At 34.5% G+C, this 15,545-nt stretch overlaps 2 protein-coding genes and 1 long non-coding RNA gene across 3 annotated transcripts in view; 1 reads left to right on the plus strand and 2 right to left on the minus strand.

The window, feature by feature from the left end:
* Positions 1–1,801: 1,801 nt before the first annotated feature.
* Positions 1,802–15,545, minus strand: part of LOC126372600 (uncharacterized) — a 209,997-nt gene continuing 196,253 nt past the window's right edge. The window contains exons 2-3 of the long non-coding RNA XR_007567190.1: positions 3,172–3,211; positions 1,802–3,003 (exon numbers count right to left, since the gene is read on the minus strand). This is a non-coding gene — a long non-coding RNA (uncharacterized LOC126372600). The remainder of the gene's footprint in view (positions 3,004–3,171; positions 3,212–15,545) is intronic.
* On the plus strand, positions 11,958–12,754 carry LOC126372580 (bladder cancer-associated protein). The gene has a single exon (XM_050018410.1). It carries the CDS (start codon positions 12,138–12,140, stop codon positions 12,375–12,377), a length of 240 nt encoding a protein of 79 aa, XP_049874367.1. The 5' UTR covers positions 11,958–12,137; the 3' UTR covers positions 12,378–12,754.
* On the minus strand, positions 14,075–15,039 carry LOC126372581 (40S ribosomal protein S28). Its single transcript, XM_050018411.1, has 2 exons — positions 14,762–15,039; positions 14,075–14,201 (listed from the first exon to the last, which is right to left on the minus strand). The coding sequence occupies exon 1, from the start codon at positions 14,960–14,962 to the stop codon at positions 14,765–14,767; it is 198 nt and encodes a 65-aa protein (XP_049874368.1). The 5' UTR covers positions 14,963–15,039; the 3' UTR covers positions 14,075–14,201; positions 14,762–14,764.

Here is a 15,545-nt window from a genome sequence, read left to right on the forward strand (position 1 = left end):
CATTAACTACTTGGCCGGACAAATGGGGAGCGCTGAAGGCTCTCACCCGGTACAACGTTTAAGATAACAGGCCTGAGGGTGCCCAGTTGGGCGCGAACCTCAGCTCAGGGCGTCGTCTGAGAGGAAGAATATTTGAAAAGATTAACCGACCCTAGTGGGTCGATAGCGATAAGCGCTGAATGAGGGAAATCGTCGATCACGCCGGCGGGGTCGGTATCGGAGTTCGCAGTTTACAAGATAGAATTAAGGTAGAGTATCGCTTACGTGAAGATTAGTTATTACATTAAAGATTATTACTAAGTACTTAAGTGAAATAGTCACGCAGCCTGAAAGTAGGTTGTGCGTGACGTAGGTAAACTCTGTGCGGTTCGAGACCGTACAACTAGCTTTGACCCACGGCATAGAATAAGGAAAAATACTACGTATAGAACGGCACCAACACACAGCCTCCTCCGTTAAAGATGGACAAACAAACAGACAGACACACATACATATTAGTAAGTATATAGGATAATTTGGTTTATCTATTAAACTATTTGTGATTGTGAATAACTCAATAATATATGACACATTAGGCTACTTGACAACCTAGCCAAATGAGTATAGATACTTTTACGAAACGCCAAAACGAAAGTTTTCATTGAAGTGTGTATGGGAATGCTGTCTTGTGACGTCATCAATAAAAGCGATCAAACATTCACCAGGGGGCGATGAGGTATTAATAGTAATAATAAAAACACTTTATTGCACACAAATTTTTAAAACATTTACAAGATATTACTTATTACTTATTATTATGTATCTAACAATTATGAATGTATCTTGTCTCAATTAAAGCACATAATAAAGGGTTCTTACCGCGTTAGGGAGTCTCATATCCCCATTTAAACGCGGTAAGAACACGTTATTATGTGCTTTAATTATGATAATAACCGCGTAAACTTAAAACAATGAATCTTGTCTCATTTATAATTTTATTAGAGGACTCCCTACTAGCCGTGTTAATAGTGCAGTCAGTGCACTCTGATCTGTTTCTTTTTATCACCCTTTTGGTGGTAGCTCTTTATTATGCCGACCACATACATGTATACATACATGTATACATACATGTATATATACACGTATACAAATACATACATGTATACATAAGTATAACTTCGGCTAGCTTATGAATTTTATGAATTCCTTCCGTAGATGCAAGCCCCGATTCCTGCAGGCACCTCCTAATTTTATTTTAAGTTATACCTGTCATTTTCTTATTCGCCTTATATAAAAGGAAAGGGACGGATGATAGTCAACAAGTGTAAATTTTAAAACGAATGAATAACCCAGGCGACTAAAATATGCATCTCGCTGGTATACAATCCGTTTGACGTGTTGCCTACTTAATTCTATCGGGTTATTGGCCGAAGTATTTTTTTTTGTTTCCACCCACTGCTCAGTATTGTATAGACATCCTGTCTTTCTACGCCTCCTAATATACGGGATTTAAACTTAAACATAGCTGAAGTCAAAGTCAAATATACAGGTGTTAGCTACGGTGTTAGTGACATCGTAACGAATACTCAGGGAGATGATTCAGACCATTTTTTTGAGTTAATATAAAGTGGAATTTCCCATCGCAAAATTCGTGATTTTCTTTTAAATTGTTTTCAATTCTATACTTTTGATGGAAATTTGCCCTCCAAAGTCCTTACCAAACAAAGGACACTCTCAAAGTAAATCGAAACCGGACCTCCAGATCGTGTGCCTAACGCTCTAACCACTAGACCAAACCAAACCCAGTATAGGCTATCCTCAGAACAATAACTAAAGCATAGAAGGAAGGCTAAAATAGCAACAGAACTCTATAATTCTGCTCTACTTTATCTTACGGAACCGGCGTAATGTTAGACAAAGACGCATATACAAAAATTGTTTCGTAATTTCGTAGGTTGTCACAAGTTTTTCATTGCCTAGTGTTGGGTTTCACTTTAGTAATATGTCGATAAAATTAAATTTACTTACAATTAATGTCGATAAAATTTTTTTACAAGATTTCTTTTTGTAGGATGCAATTATCTTCTTCTTGATGAAAGGAGACTCTGTCTCTGATAGGTAAGTATCTAACCATTTTTGGATTATATTGTCTGGTTTATATTAGTTTGGAGCTGCAGCTCACATTCAGGAAGGAAAGAAAATAGCCAACTGTTATCGTTTCATCGGTAAGTATTTTGTAATATTCGAATTTATTTATGATGTCATCCGCCGTGCACTGGTGTCGATCGACGTGCCGTGCAAATTGGAACCGCCGCCGCCGGGTCTAAGCCGCACAGACGGTAAGAGACCCGATGGGGTCACGCCATAGACATAGAAAAGAGTATGGACTGGAAATACCTACAGAAAAAACGTGCCACTCTGTAAACATAAAATGGCGGTCTTTACTAGGGCTACAAGCTGTTTCAATACTAGGATTACCATACTCGTACCTACTAGATATAGCATTATACTTAAAAAAATACGGCATACAAGTATTCATAAGAGAACAGAAAGGGAAAGTAAAAGGTAGGTAGGTGGTGTACTGTATCTTTCGTGCAAAACTTGTAAGTATTGTATGTTGTGTGCAATAAAGTATATTTGTATTTGTAAAGGAAGGTTTAGTCAAGATTTATCTAAGTCGCTTACACAAATCTATAACATTCATTACATTCTTTATTGGGCGCAGTTCGTATCAACCTGGAGTGTTGGAGTAGAAGTAAATAAGAAAAGGAGGTAAAATGAAATATAAATTAGATCGTAAATCTGTTCATTAGCAAGTATTTATTTCACACGTTATTAATTATGTACATTATATTTACAATAAATACAAATTTATTAATTTCTAAACAGTGTCAATTTGCTTAGAAACTGTCTTTGTGACACCCTGTCACATTGTTTTTTTTTTTTTTCATTAAGTCGTTTGATCTTGAGGCGGGACTTGTTCAGCTTTTCTTTTAAATTTTTCATCTCGTCTTCTTGAACTGACTGAAATAAAGTTTAATAATAATGTTAAAATAGTATATGTACAAAATAATCTATAAAAATAAAAGTAAAATATATCTGATTTAAGTGCATTGTGCAGCTGGTTGAATTATACACTCTATATATGTATATCATGTTAAAAATATAAAAAAAGAAAATTATTTGATATACCTTTTCATGTAAATCCAGTCGACACTTTTGGATTTAATATCTGAAATCAAAGATAATAATAATTTACTTATATAAAACGTGTACAACTCATAATTGTTTAGACATAAAACAACTACAGACTTAGTATATATACTAAGTTTATTAAGTACATAATAATATGTAGTTGAATGATAGATAGTATAAACGTGTTGTGATAACATGATACAAATATCTTATCTATCTATCCAGCAGTGAGATGATGCAGGCTAGGCTGAAATTTAAATTTAAACACCATTTCATCTGTCTGATCTATAATGTTCAATGTAGGAATAGCATCGTCTCGAAGACGCCTCCACTTTGAATTAGGAACACACATAAATGAATCCGCAGTAAAATGTTTCGAGCAAATACGGCTGTACTTATTTGGAATCCAATTTCGTCTATTAATGCGAATTATCCATTCTTTCTCTTTGTTATCGTCTACAGGAAATCTAAAAATTAAAAGTATCGATAATTTTAGTACATCACTATGGACAATCAACATAACCTCAAATCAATTCCGTATTCATCGATGAAACGTATAATATAATGGATATCTCAAATATTTTATGCTACAAATCTATTCAGCAAAACATATTACTTTCCTAAAATTGTTCAGCAGTTCACATTTCACTAGAAAATTACAAAAAACTTACCGATGAAACGACAGAAGTTGTTGGCTATTTTCTTTTCTTCCTGAATGTGAGCTGCAGCCCCATACCACACAAGACATAATGTCATACAGTCGAGACACTCAATTATTTGATATAAATAAAAGTTTCTTTCCATTTATTTGGAAAAATATTGTTAAATTATCACTTAAAACAATCAGGAACACAAGACACTCGTAAACACAGTTGACGCGACCGTGTCAAATAGTTCGGTAAATATAAGTAAAATCTTCTTATGTATGTTACTATGTATTTGGCCGAGTTAAAATGAGTCCAATAGGTCCAAATGACATTTCATGTTGTGACAACCTCGGAAAAAATGAAGCAAAGAGCGAATCATTTGTCCTTTTCTCACTCATAGTTTGTGTCGTAAGCTAGAAGAGAGCCGGTTTATAGTTTCTGAATTCTTATTTTAGCCTTCCTTCTATGCTTTAGTTATTGTTCTGAGAGGCTATCTGAAGTTTCGTTTTCCAACGACGTGTCTAGAATTATAAACCCCGCTGCCAGCCTCCGGCGGTCGGAAAACATTTTTGTTCTTTTAAAAACTTTCTTTTGTAACGAGTTTTGAGTGGACGTATTTTTAGTTACGTGGATCGAATTATGTTCTGTTTTTGTATTTTGCGATAATAAAACGTAAAACCTACTATTTTTAGCATGTCTTTCTGATATTTACAGCAAAATCGTGATATCAATGGGATTATTAACCGTTATCGAGATAATTTTGATATGATATGAATTAAATCTACATTTAACATTTTAATACAATCTTAAAATAACAAAGACCCCTTTCAGAGTGAGTGTATAATAATTACCTAGCAATAAGGTCTAGTTGTATTAAAATTTGCTATTTTAATAATTTTAGTTACAATGGGGTTGGCATGTCTACATAGATAAAAACCCCTAAAATAAATAAAGATTCCAAAAAAATAACAAAACTAAACGTTTTTTCTACGTACTTAAGTAATATTTCTTCATCGGGCATACCTGGAGCATACAAGGTTTTAGTGACACCGTACGGAATACTGAGGGGAATGATTCGATGCATCATTCTGAGTTACTAATATCAAATGGAATTTTAAGAAGGAAAGAAACATTTATTATTTTCGGACACCACATACACAGACTGATAGGTAAGTACATTACATTTAACACAGGACAGAAACCACACTTAAAATATTTAATAAGTAAATATTTTTTTTGGGAAAAAGAACACTAAGATTAAAAATTATCAGAAAAAGAAAAAGCAAACCAAAATTATAATAAAACATAAATAATAATATTCAATTTGTGTTACCTTTGTGAAGGGAAAATAAAGATTTATATTATTTTTTTAATAACATTATTAATAAATGCAGCGCACTGACGTCTCGATCACCCCTAAATCTTGTATACGAGTACGTTAGGTGACACCGTACCAAATAACGAAATTAACAATACTCTTGATAAAGTAAAAATATGGTTAAGAAGCATAAACCTAAAAGTAAATATTGAAAAGACTAAAATTGTAGCATTTAAAAATTATAATAAACATACAAAAAAAATAACCATTATAAATGAAGGACAAAAAATTGAAGAAGTATCTGACACAAAGTTTCTAGGCATAACTATAGATACGAACCTAAACTGGAAAGCCCATATTAGCACAATTAACAAGCGACTATCTAGCCAATGTTATGCACTGTCCATTTTAGCAAATGTGGCTTCAACTGCGGTCACAATAAGTGCTTACTATGGCACTGTTTATCCCATACTGTCATACGGAATAATTTTTTGGGGCAATTCTGTAAACGTCAAATCAATATTTATTTTGCAGAAGCGATGTATACGGATAATTTATAGAAAGTACCAAATTGAATCACTCAGAAATGTATTTAAAACTAACAACTTACTAACCTTGACATGTATTTGCATTTTGGAAATTTGTACATTTGTAAAAAATCATAAGGAATATTTTATAGAGAAATGTTCAGTTAGGGAAAACTTACGTTCCAAATATTTATATAACTTTTATCTTCCATCATCAAACGGTTCAGTATTATATAAAAGTATATTTGTATCAGCCGTTCGAATTTTCAATCACTTACCCACCGAAATAAAATTGTTAGAGGGTAAGACATTTAAAAAACGTCTAAAAAATTGGCTAGTTGATATGGAATTTTATGACTTGAATGAATATTTTCAACAACAATGATATTTAAAATTGACAAATGTTTATAATGTGACTAATTATTAGGTACTTACTTAATTCCTTGATGCTCAATACTGACATTATTTGTAATATTGTACGTCCGACATGGACATGCTGTTGAGACAATTTTATAATGTTTGACACCTGCATGTATGTACCTACACAGCTTCTCAATAAATGTTTCTTGTTTCTTGTTTCTTGTTTCTTGTAATACTCAATAAAATGTTAGTATTTTTTAAAATTATTTTCAGTTCCATAGCGACGGAAAATCCACTTGATATTAACTCGGAATCATGAGCTGAATCATCCCCCTCAGTAGTCTGTAGGGTGTCACAAACACCTATATACCTATCGCATAAGAGATGCGTGAAGTGTGTCTTCTATACGTAGGTAGTATTATTTATTCTTTATGTTTTTAGAGGAGCTCTGTGGCGCAGCGGTTAACGCGCTCGGTCTGCGATTGTTCAAGTTAAGCAACTTTCGCAAAGGCCGGTCATAGGATGGGTGACCACAAAAAAAAGTTTTCATCTCGAGCTCCTCCGTGCTTCGGAAGGCACGTTAAGCCGTTGGTCCCGGCTGCATTAGCAGTCGTTAATAACCATCAATCCGCACTGGGCCCGCGTGGTGGTTTAAGGCCCGATCTCCCTATCCATCCATAGGGAAGGCACGTGCCCCAGCAGTGGGGACGTTAATGGGCTGATGATGATGATGATTATTTATTCTATGACCAAACTCCAAAAGATATGACACGTTGATGAAGTTTATTTTGCAGCTTCACACCCTAGTCATGAAATCGCTTTGCAATTTCGTGTCTTGTTTAATACTATTCGGGTGGTAAACAAACGCTTTAGTCCATAAACTTTTGTAGGGACACTTATTACAATGTTGCTTACTATGATGCTTACTTATTACAGCTTAGGGGCTGTCCATTAATCATGCGAGGCTCGAGAGGGGGGCAGGGGCCCATGAAAAAATCACGAAATATCATAAGGAGGGTGGGGGGTGTAGTAAAATATCACGAGTATTTTTTTTTTGTATTTTTTTTCGGCAAACGCGCGATACTGAACCGAAAAGCGGCGTTCCGTGCAATTATTTTGGTAGGTACTAAAAATACATGTGATATAGGATGGGGGGTAGTGTTGAACCTCACCATGTATCACCAAGGGGAAGAGGGGGGTTAAAAATGCCAAAAAAAACATCACATGATTAATGGACGGCCCCTTACTTATTACTTGCGTTCCTGCCGATGTAAGCTGTCTAACCAAAGTGTCTAACGCATCAACGCCGGCAGTTGTTCCCCGTGATCCTGTTAATGTGTCTATGGTCTCACTATGATAGTTGTACTGTGTATGGAAGGCTTTATATTATTTAATAATGATTTTTTGACACTGGCAATGCCTTTGGGGACCAGAGACGAAACGAATTGTCTGTCTCAGAACAATAACTAAAGCATAGAAGGAAGGCTAAAATAAGAATTCAGAAACTATAAACCGGCTCTCTTCTAGCTTACGACACAAACTATGAGTGAGAAAAGGACAAATGATTCGCTCTTTGCTTCATTTTTTCCGAGGTTGTCACAACATGAAATGTCATTTGGACCTATTGGACTCATTTTAACTCGGCCAAATACATAGTAACATACATAAGAAGATTTTACTTATATTTACCGAACTATTTGACACGGTCGCGTCAACTGTGTTTACGAGTGTCTTGTGTTCAGATTGTTTTAAGTGATAATTTAACAATATTTTTCCAAATAAATGGAAAGAAACTTTTATTTATATCAAATAATTGAGTGTCTCGACTGTGTGACATTATGTCTTGTGTGGTATGGGGCTGCAGCTCACATTCAGGAAGAAAAGAAAATAGCCAACAACTTCTGTCGTTTCATCGGTAAGTTTTTTGTAATTTTCTAGTGAAATGTGAACTGCTGAACAATTTTAGGAAAGTAATATGTTTTGCTGAATAGATTTGTAGCATAAAATATTTGAGATATCCATTATATTATACGTTTCATCGATGAATACGGAATTGATTTGAGGTTATGTTGATTGTCCATAGTGATGTACTAAAATTATCGATACTTTTAATTTTTAGATTTCCTGTAGACGATAACAAAGAGAAAGAATGGATAATTCGCATTAATAGACGAAATTGGATTCCAAATAAGTACAGCCGTATTTGCTCGAAACATTTTACTGCGGATTCATTTATGTGTGTTCCTAATTCAAAGTGGAGGCGTCTTCGAGACGATGCTATTCCTACATTGAACATTATAGATCAGACAGATGAAATGGTGTTTAAATTTAAATTTCAGCCTAGCCTGCATCATCTCACTGCTGGATAGATAGATAAGATATTTGTATCATGTTATCACAACACGTTTATACTATCTATCATTCAACTACATATTATTATGTACTTAATAAACTTAGTATATATACTAAGTCTGTAGTTGTTTTATGTCTAAACAATTATGAGTTGTACACGTTTTATATAAGTAAATTATTATTATCTTTGATTTCAGATATTAAATCCAAAAGTGTCGACTGGATTTACATGAAAAGGTATATCAAATAATTTTCTTTTTTTATATTTTTAACATGATATACATATATAGAGTGTATAATTCAACCAGCTGCACAATGCACTTAAATCAGATATATTTTACTTTTATTTTTATAGATTATTTTGTACATATACTATTTTAACGTTATTATTAAACTTTATTTCAGTCAGTTCAAGAAGACGAGATGAAAAATTTAAAAGAAAAGCTGAACAAGTCCCGCCTCAAGATCAAACGACTTAATGAAAAAAAAAAAAAAAACAATGTGACAGGGTGTCACAAAGACAGTTTCTATTTAATTCATTTATACTTTATTAGACTCTCATATTTATTTTTTATCCCATTTACCTGATCCTATTTTTGTGTAAATTTCCGTTCCCGAATGTTATTTCCTTCCTTTTCGTTTCCCAATCTTTTAATACTTGACATTGGCACAAAGCAACACTAGTGCCATAAAAAAAAAAAAGACAGTTTCTAAGCAAATTGACACTGTTTAGAAATTAATAAATTTGTATTTATTGTAAATATAATGTACATAATTAATAACGTGTGAAATAAATACTTGCTAATGAACAGATTTACGATCTAATTTATATTTCATTTTACCTCCTTTTCTTATTTACTCCTACTCCAACACTCCAGGTTGATACGAACTGCGCCCAATAAAGAATGTAATGAATGTTATAGATTTGTGTAAGCGACTTAGATAAATCTTGACTAAACCTTCCTTTACAAATATACTTTATTGCACACAACATACAATACTTACAAGTTTTGCACGAAAGATACAGTACACCACCTACCTACCTTTTACTTTCCCTTTCTGTTCTCTTATGAATACTTGTATGCCGTATTTTTTTAAGTATAATGCTATATCTAGTAGGTACGAGTATGGTAATCCTAGTATTGAAACAGCTTGTAGCCCTAGTAAAGACCGCCATTTTATGTTTACAGAGTGGCACGTTTTTTCTGTAGGTATTTCCAGTCCATACTCTTTTCTATGTCTATGGCGTGACCCCATCGGGCCTCTTACCGTCTGTGCGGCTTAGACCCGGCGGCGGCGGTTCCAATTTGCACGGCACGTCGATCGACACCAGTGCACGGCGGATGACATCATAAATAAATTCGAATATTACAAAATACTTACCGATGAAACGATAACAGTTGGCTATTTTCTTTCCTTCCTGAATGTGAGCTGCAGCTCTAAACTAATATAAACCAGACAATATAATCCAAAAATGGTTAGATACTTACCTATCAGAGACAGAGTCTCCTTTCATCAAGAAGAAGATAATTGCATCCTACAAAAAGAAATCTTGTAAAAAAAAATTATCGACATTAATTGTAAGTAAATTTAATTTTATCGACATATTACTAAAGTGAAACCCAACACTAGGCAATGAAAAACTTGTGACAACCTACGAAATTACGAAACAATTTTTGTATATGCGTCTTTGTCTAACATTACGCCGGTTCCGTAAGATAAAGTAGAGCAGAATTATAGAGTTCTGTTGCTATTTTAGCCTTCCTTCTATGCTTTAGTTATTGTTCTGAGTTGTCTGTCCTTCCCAAAGACCAAGTATGTCCTTCCTCTCTCTGCTCGACCACCGTCCATGACGGTTAGCTACATCGTTCTGTTTCTTTATACTTTATATTTTGTGACTAAATTAATTGTCTTAAATACTGACATTATAGTGACAAGTGTACTGATATTCTTGAGGAATAAAATATACATTTGGTGTGAATCAGCTGTTTCCAATTATCTACCGCATTGCTAATGGTGCTAATCACAGCCACTGCCGATCTACGTCCTCCATCAGATCCGTCCTGAGTGGCCATGTAACTAATTATAATAATTAATGTAACGCGATTGGTAAATACAAGTTATGGCAGTGATTATTGACTTTCAATTAATTCCTTCTGATATGAGCAGACTTGCTTAACCTACCTAGGTACACCTACACATATACGTCTACTAGCCCATTAAAGTCCCCATTGCTGGGGCACGGGCCTTGGGGATGGATAGGGAGATCGGGCCTTAAACCACCACGCGGGCCCAGTGCAGATTGATGGTTATTAACGACTTAACGTGCCTTCCGAAGCACGGAGGAGCTCGAGATGATAACTTTTTTTTGTGGTCACCCATCCTATGACCGGCCTTTGCGAAAGTTGCTTAACTTCAACAATCGCAGACCGAGCGCGTTTACCGCTGCGCCACCGAGCTCCTCAATACAATATACCTACAGCAATACTTACACACTTTTTTATATTGCAGAACAGGGAGTAGTTTCACCTAACTTTGCCACCAGAGGGAGGTATTGTCCCTCCCGGACCCTCCCTTAAAGGAAATGCTTGTTAACAAACAAGTTTGAGCTTAGAGGGCAAATTAATACAATTAGGTAGTTTCTTCAAAGATAAATTATGAAATTCTGATTACTACTAAATAAATGCAGAACTAATGGTGACAAGAAACGTTTTCTATTGAACTTATTTATCAGGCACAATTATATCTTCCATCCATTATTATTCTGATCAAAATAAAGAGAAGTATAGGTAGCAACATATACTATACATACGTTTGAGGTTTACGCGGTTATTATCATAATTCATAATACAACATACATAATACCGGGTTCTTACCGCGTGGTTGTCAGGGATATGAAACTCCCGATATTTCAACACTGTTGCAAGTGTTGATCCATGATCACGGAACGACTGATGAAATTTGGAGTGGAGTAGGTACAACAACTCTCCATTCCCCGCCAGCGGCTCTGCTAGGTCAAGGTAGGTTTATTTACCTCACCCCCCTCGGTCTTACTTTAGTCTTCAATCATAATATGGCGTCAGACGTCATACACACAGTTGTATTTGACTACTCGTGGCTCTGCCCACCCCATTATGGGCGTTAAGTTTATGTATGTGTGTATTAATGCTGCGTAGAATATTGTACACGATATTATAAACGTCATCAGTATAGTGTTCTTCTCACTCTAAGGGATAAATCAATTAGCTAATTCTTTCTAGCCGATTGTTGAAACGAAACAACGACTGTATAATGTATATTCAGAACGCACCCTTAAAAAATATTATACAAGGATTGCCATCAAAAGACGCTTTCCCACATCTGTTGGAAAAGTACATGCCCATATTTGAATCTTAAAAGTATGCAAACCTTGTGTTATGTAAAATATTAAACTACTTAATTTCAATAGAGTAAATCATATAAAATGTTGGGTGTCGTGTAAATCTTACTTCCAACACTTTCTATATAAAATGGTTTTTTTTTAATATCTGACGCAAAAGATTTCTTACTTTTTATTGGAAGTTGGGAAGTTGGAATGTTCACATAGCAACCCAGTACCTGTCAAAGTTAAATCGCAAATCGCAATCACATCGAGTTTTTATTCGTTATTATTTGTATAATAAGATAATGAAGATATCGTCCAAAACATGTCGATTGCGACACCTGAAGTGATTGTTGCAGTTGTCATACGATAGTCTTCTCTGCGCGCGTGCCGGCGAAATGTATTGTTTGCAATGGCTGATCCCCGTGTTGTTGATTCCAAAGCCAGTGAACCCGGCCCTGGTGAACACACACGTAATGTTCATGGTGCTTTACCTCATAGGATTCTTCCTCGAACGGAAACCGTGTACAGTGTGCAGTGTCGTCTTCCTCGCCGCTGTCATCCTCATCTGTTATAGCGGCATCGGTAACTGCCTCTTTTGGGCGAGCCAGTGCGAAGGAGAAAAGTACGATACGTAGTCGCCCGCTCATCTTCCAGAGTTACCTACCCAAGTGCTCAAGTGCAACAAAGTGTTCCTGCACCCGTGGATGCGGATATCGCCGCGCGCTATAGGCTGAATGACCGTTGCCTTTCACCACGCAATCTAACGAAAAATATATCTGTGAAAGTTTTTGTATAGTTTTGTAAATAAATCTTAATATTTTTTAATTTACATGTCTTACTGTTGTGTGATATATTAAAACAGTGTCCAAAGGGAAGTAATGTGCCGATCTGTACTTATGTATCTCGATTGTTATGTTTATTTATGAAAATGTGATGATATTGTATTGTATGTACAGTTATTGTTAGCAATTATTGATTGAAATAATCATGTGAAATATAATTTGGGAATAGAGTTCTGTTTTATTTCTCTTATTGATAATTCTTATTGGCAAATGTGAAAGTACTAGTAAATTATGTTTGTTTTTTTTTTGTAGTAAGTAGGTACTTATATAAAGGACACCCACCATATTTCAAGAACAAAGGGCTAATAGTAATGAACTTATTGTCTTGTAAATTCCATTGTCAAAAGACAGACAATGAACTGTAAAGTATTATATTCAATTCGCTAAGCACCTATTTAATCCTACAGCGAGCAATTAACATATCATAGTGATAATGCTTATCATCTACATGTGTAGGATACATTCAACCTGTATTTATTATTAGTACTGATAAGCTTATTAGCTGTTCCTATTAGGTATAGAATAGACACATACTTCTGGCAGTTGTTTTGTCTGGCCAAGAATAATATTTATTTATTAAAAACAACACAAATCCATTTATCTGTTAGTACAATTCACTTCATCATCATCAATTCAAGAGCCACACTCTTGTTGGTGTAGTATTCTCCATTCTTGTCTATCAAGGGTAAATTTAACTTCCTTATAAGACACGACATTCGCCTTCTCTTCATAAGAACAATAACAATTCAATTAACTCATGATAAATAATATATTTTTTGCCTTAGGCTGAAAATCAGTAAGTCTGGTCATAAAAGAGAAAAGTAACTTGTGTACTAATTCAAGTTTTGCTTCTATCTAATATGCAATGTATAAAACAGTTCAACTTGTAATGACTTCTTAGGCAGTCACCTTTTCCAATAAGAAATACGGACGTCACATCTTTGGGTTTGTGCACCATTGAGTCTGACATAAAAGTACAGAAGTGCAATGTGGTGTAGCCATATACCTATAGTACAACATCTAAAGGGCATTGGGCTGTACAACTATAGGTTAGATGCTTTCTGTGTTCTCTTACAAGAGTTTTGTAATGTATTTTATACATTTGTAAAAAGTATAATGGTGTAGGTAAATGATTTACTTTATTGTATTATTATTTCTACAAATGTGCTCATAGCAAAGAAGATACCTACTAATTGCAGATAATAAATAGCAAAAATTAAAAAAAAATATGGTAAGATCTTTTTCCATTTTTTAATTAAACCTAAATGGTATAAAACATTTATACACCATTCAAGTTGTTTACAAAAAATAAGCCTGAAGAGATTATGTCCACATCTAAAAACAGAAAAGTAAAATAAAAGAAAAACAAAAGTAGAATAAAAATGAGGCAGCATGGTCTTACAATCTTAGCCTGTCCCTTAAATGGGCAAAAGAAAAAAGTAGAAAAAATAATATAGGTAAAAGGTGAGTACAAATAAAACAAGAGGAAGTTAAAGTTACAATAGTTTATTACGAGCTGGTTACAGTTAGATGGTCATCTTTGACGGTTTCTTGATGTTACATATTTGGATAGATGTTACATATTGCGCCTTAACCTAATGAAATTACACCACGAGCCTGGAACAAAAAAAAAAACATTAGCAAAAAGTATTAATAAGAAGAGTTTTAATTTTTTATTGGATTGTGATAAAGCTAAGTTACATGGCCCTGTTTGCTTGAAGAAAATAATTTAGATAATATACATTTACACTGACCATAACGGGAAAGTCTATTAAATTATAATGTTGCCAATTGTAACACAAAGTTATTTACAATGCAATACTAATTGATCTTTGGCTTTTCCCAAGTGGAAATCTCAACTGAAGCGAAGTGAACACTATCAATAATACATCAGTCCAGTCAGTAAATTGTAGTTAGAATGTTCTACTCAAAGAACATTTTCTAGAAGTCATTTGCATCTGCAGGACATTAACCTGAGAGAATTCACTAGAAAACTAATGAAAATCCTATTAAGAGACTAATTACATTACTAATAAGAAATAGTTTGTAGATCTACCACTTATATGCGAGCCGAATATCTCCAGTTGACGCTGGCATAACCTCAAAAGTTTTCTTCGAAATTCTAATGTTATTTTATCCGATTATTACCAAATATTTCTAGAAAAATCACTACTTACTGTTTATCTTAGTCTCCTGGCTTCACGCTCAGACTCGAGAAGGGTGAGGATGTCTCCGTCGCGAACGGGTCCCTTCACGTTCCTGATGATCTGACGGCTAGTCTCTCCGATGAACTCTACCTTCACCTGGGTACACTGCCCCTGCGATCCAGTGCGGCCCAGGACCTTCACCACGCGAGCGAGAACGTTGGGCTTATCCATTTTAGCGGATTTATCGAGCTAAACGATAGAAATACACGTGCACCAAAGCTGGCGTGTGTGAAAAAGAATTTGACAGATAGTAGGGTTGGGCTTATCGGCGCGAATCGGTAAATGGATAATAAAAAGTTGATTGTTGAGTAGTCTGCTCTGTAAAGTTTCTGTTAGACAAAGCTTATGATTAATTTTAATTTTACATTTGACCATTATGAGTATTTCTTTTTAGATAATAGTTATTTCTTGCATTTTTCAAAAACCGGTAATTTAAAATAATAAACGTTCAAATGAAAGTTGACCTATGAAGAATAAATGTTGCTACACAAAAATATTTTTGAAATCTGGTAGAATTTACTTTACTACAAATTACAAATTCATGACCTTATTTCACCTACAAATAATATTGTCATTTATATCCTTTTTAACGTGTGGAATGAACCGTTATTTTTTACATCAAACGTATATATTTGCTACATTGTAACGAGGATACTTTAACGTTACCTGAATTTAGTTTGAAAGGATATCCATACGAAATATGATAAAAAATAAATACAAAGTGTTTATTTCAGGTCACAGCGACACAAATTAA

The sequence above is a fragment of the Pectinophora gossypiella genome, chromosome 14 (assembly GCF_024362695.1).
Source record: "Pectinophora gossypiella chromosome 14, ilPecGoss1.1, whole genome shotgun sequence".
Lineage (NCBI taxonomy): Eukaryota > Metazoa > Arthropoda > Insecta > Lepidoptera > Gelechiidae > Pectinophora > Pectinophora gossypiella.

What these genes read in the sequence shown, in the direction of transcription:
- LOC126372580 (XM_050018410.1), top strand. Translation starts at nt 12,138, where the DNA reads ATGTATTGTTTGCAATGGCTGATCCCCGTGTTGTTGATTCCAAAGCCA.
- LOC126372581 (XM_050018411.1), bottom strand. Translation starts at nt 14,962, where the DNA reads ATGGATAAGCCCAACGTTCTCGCTCGCGTGGTGAAGGTCCTGGGCCGC.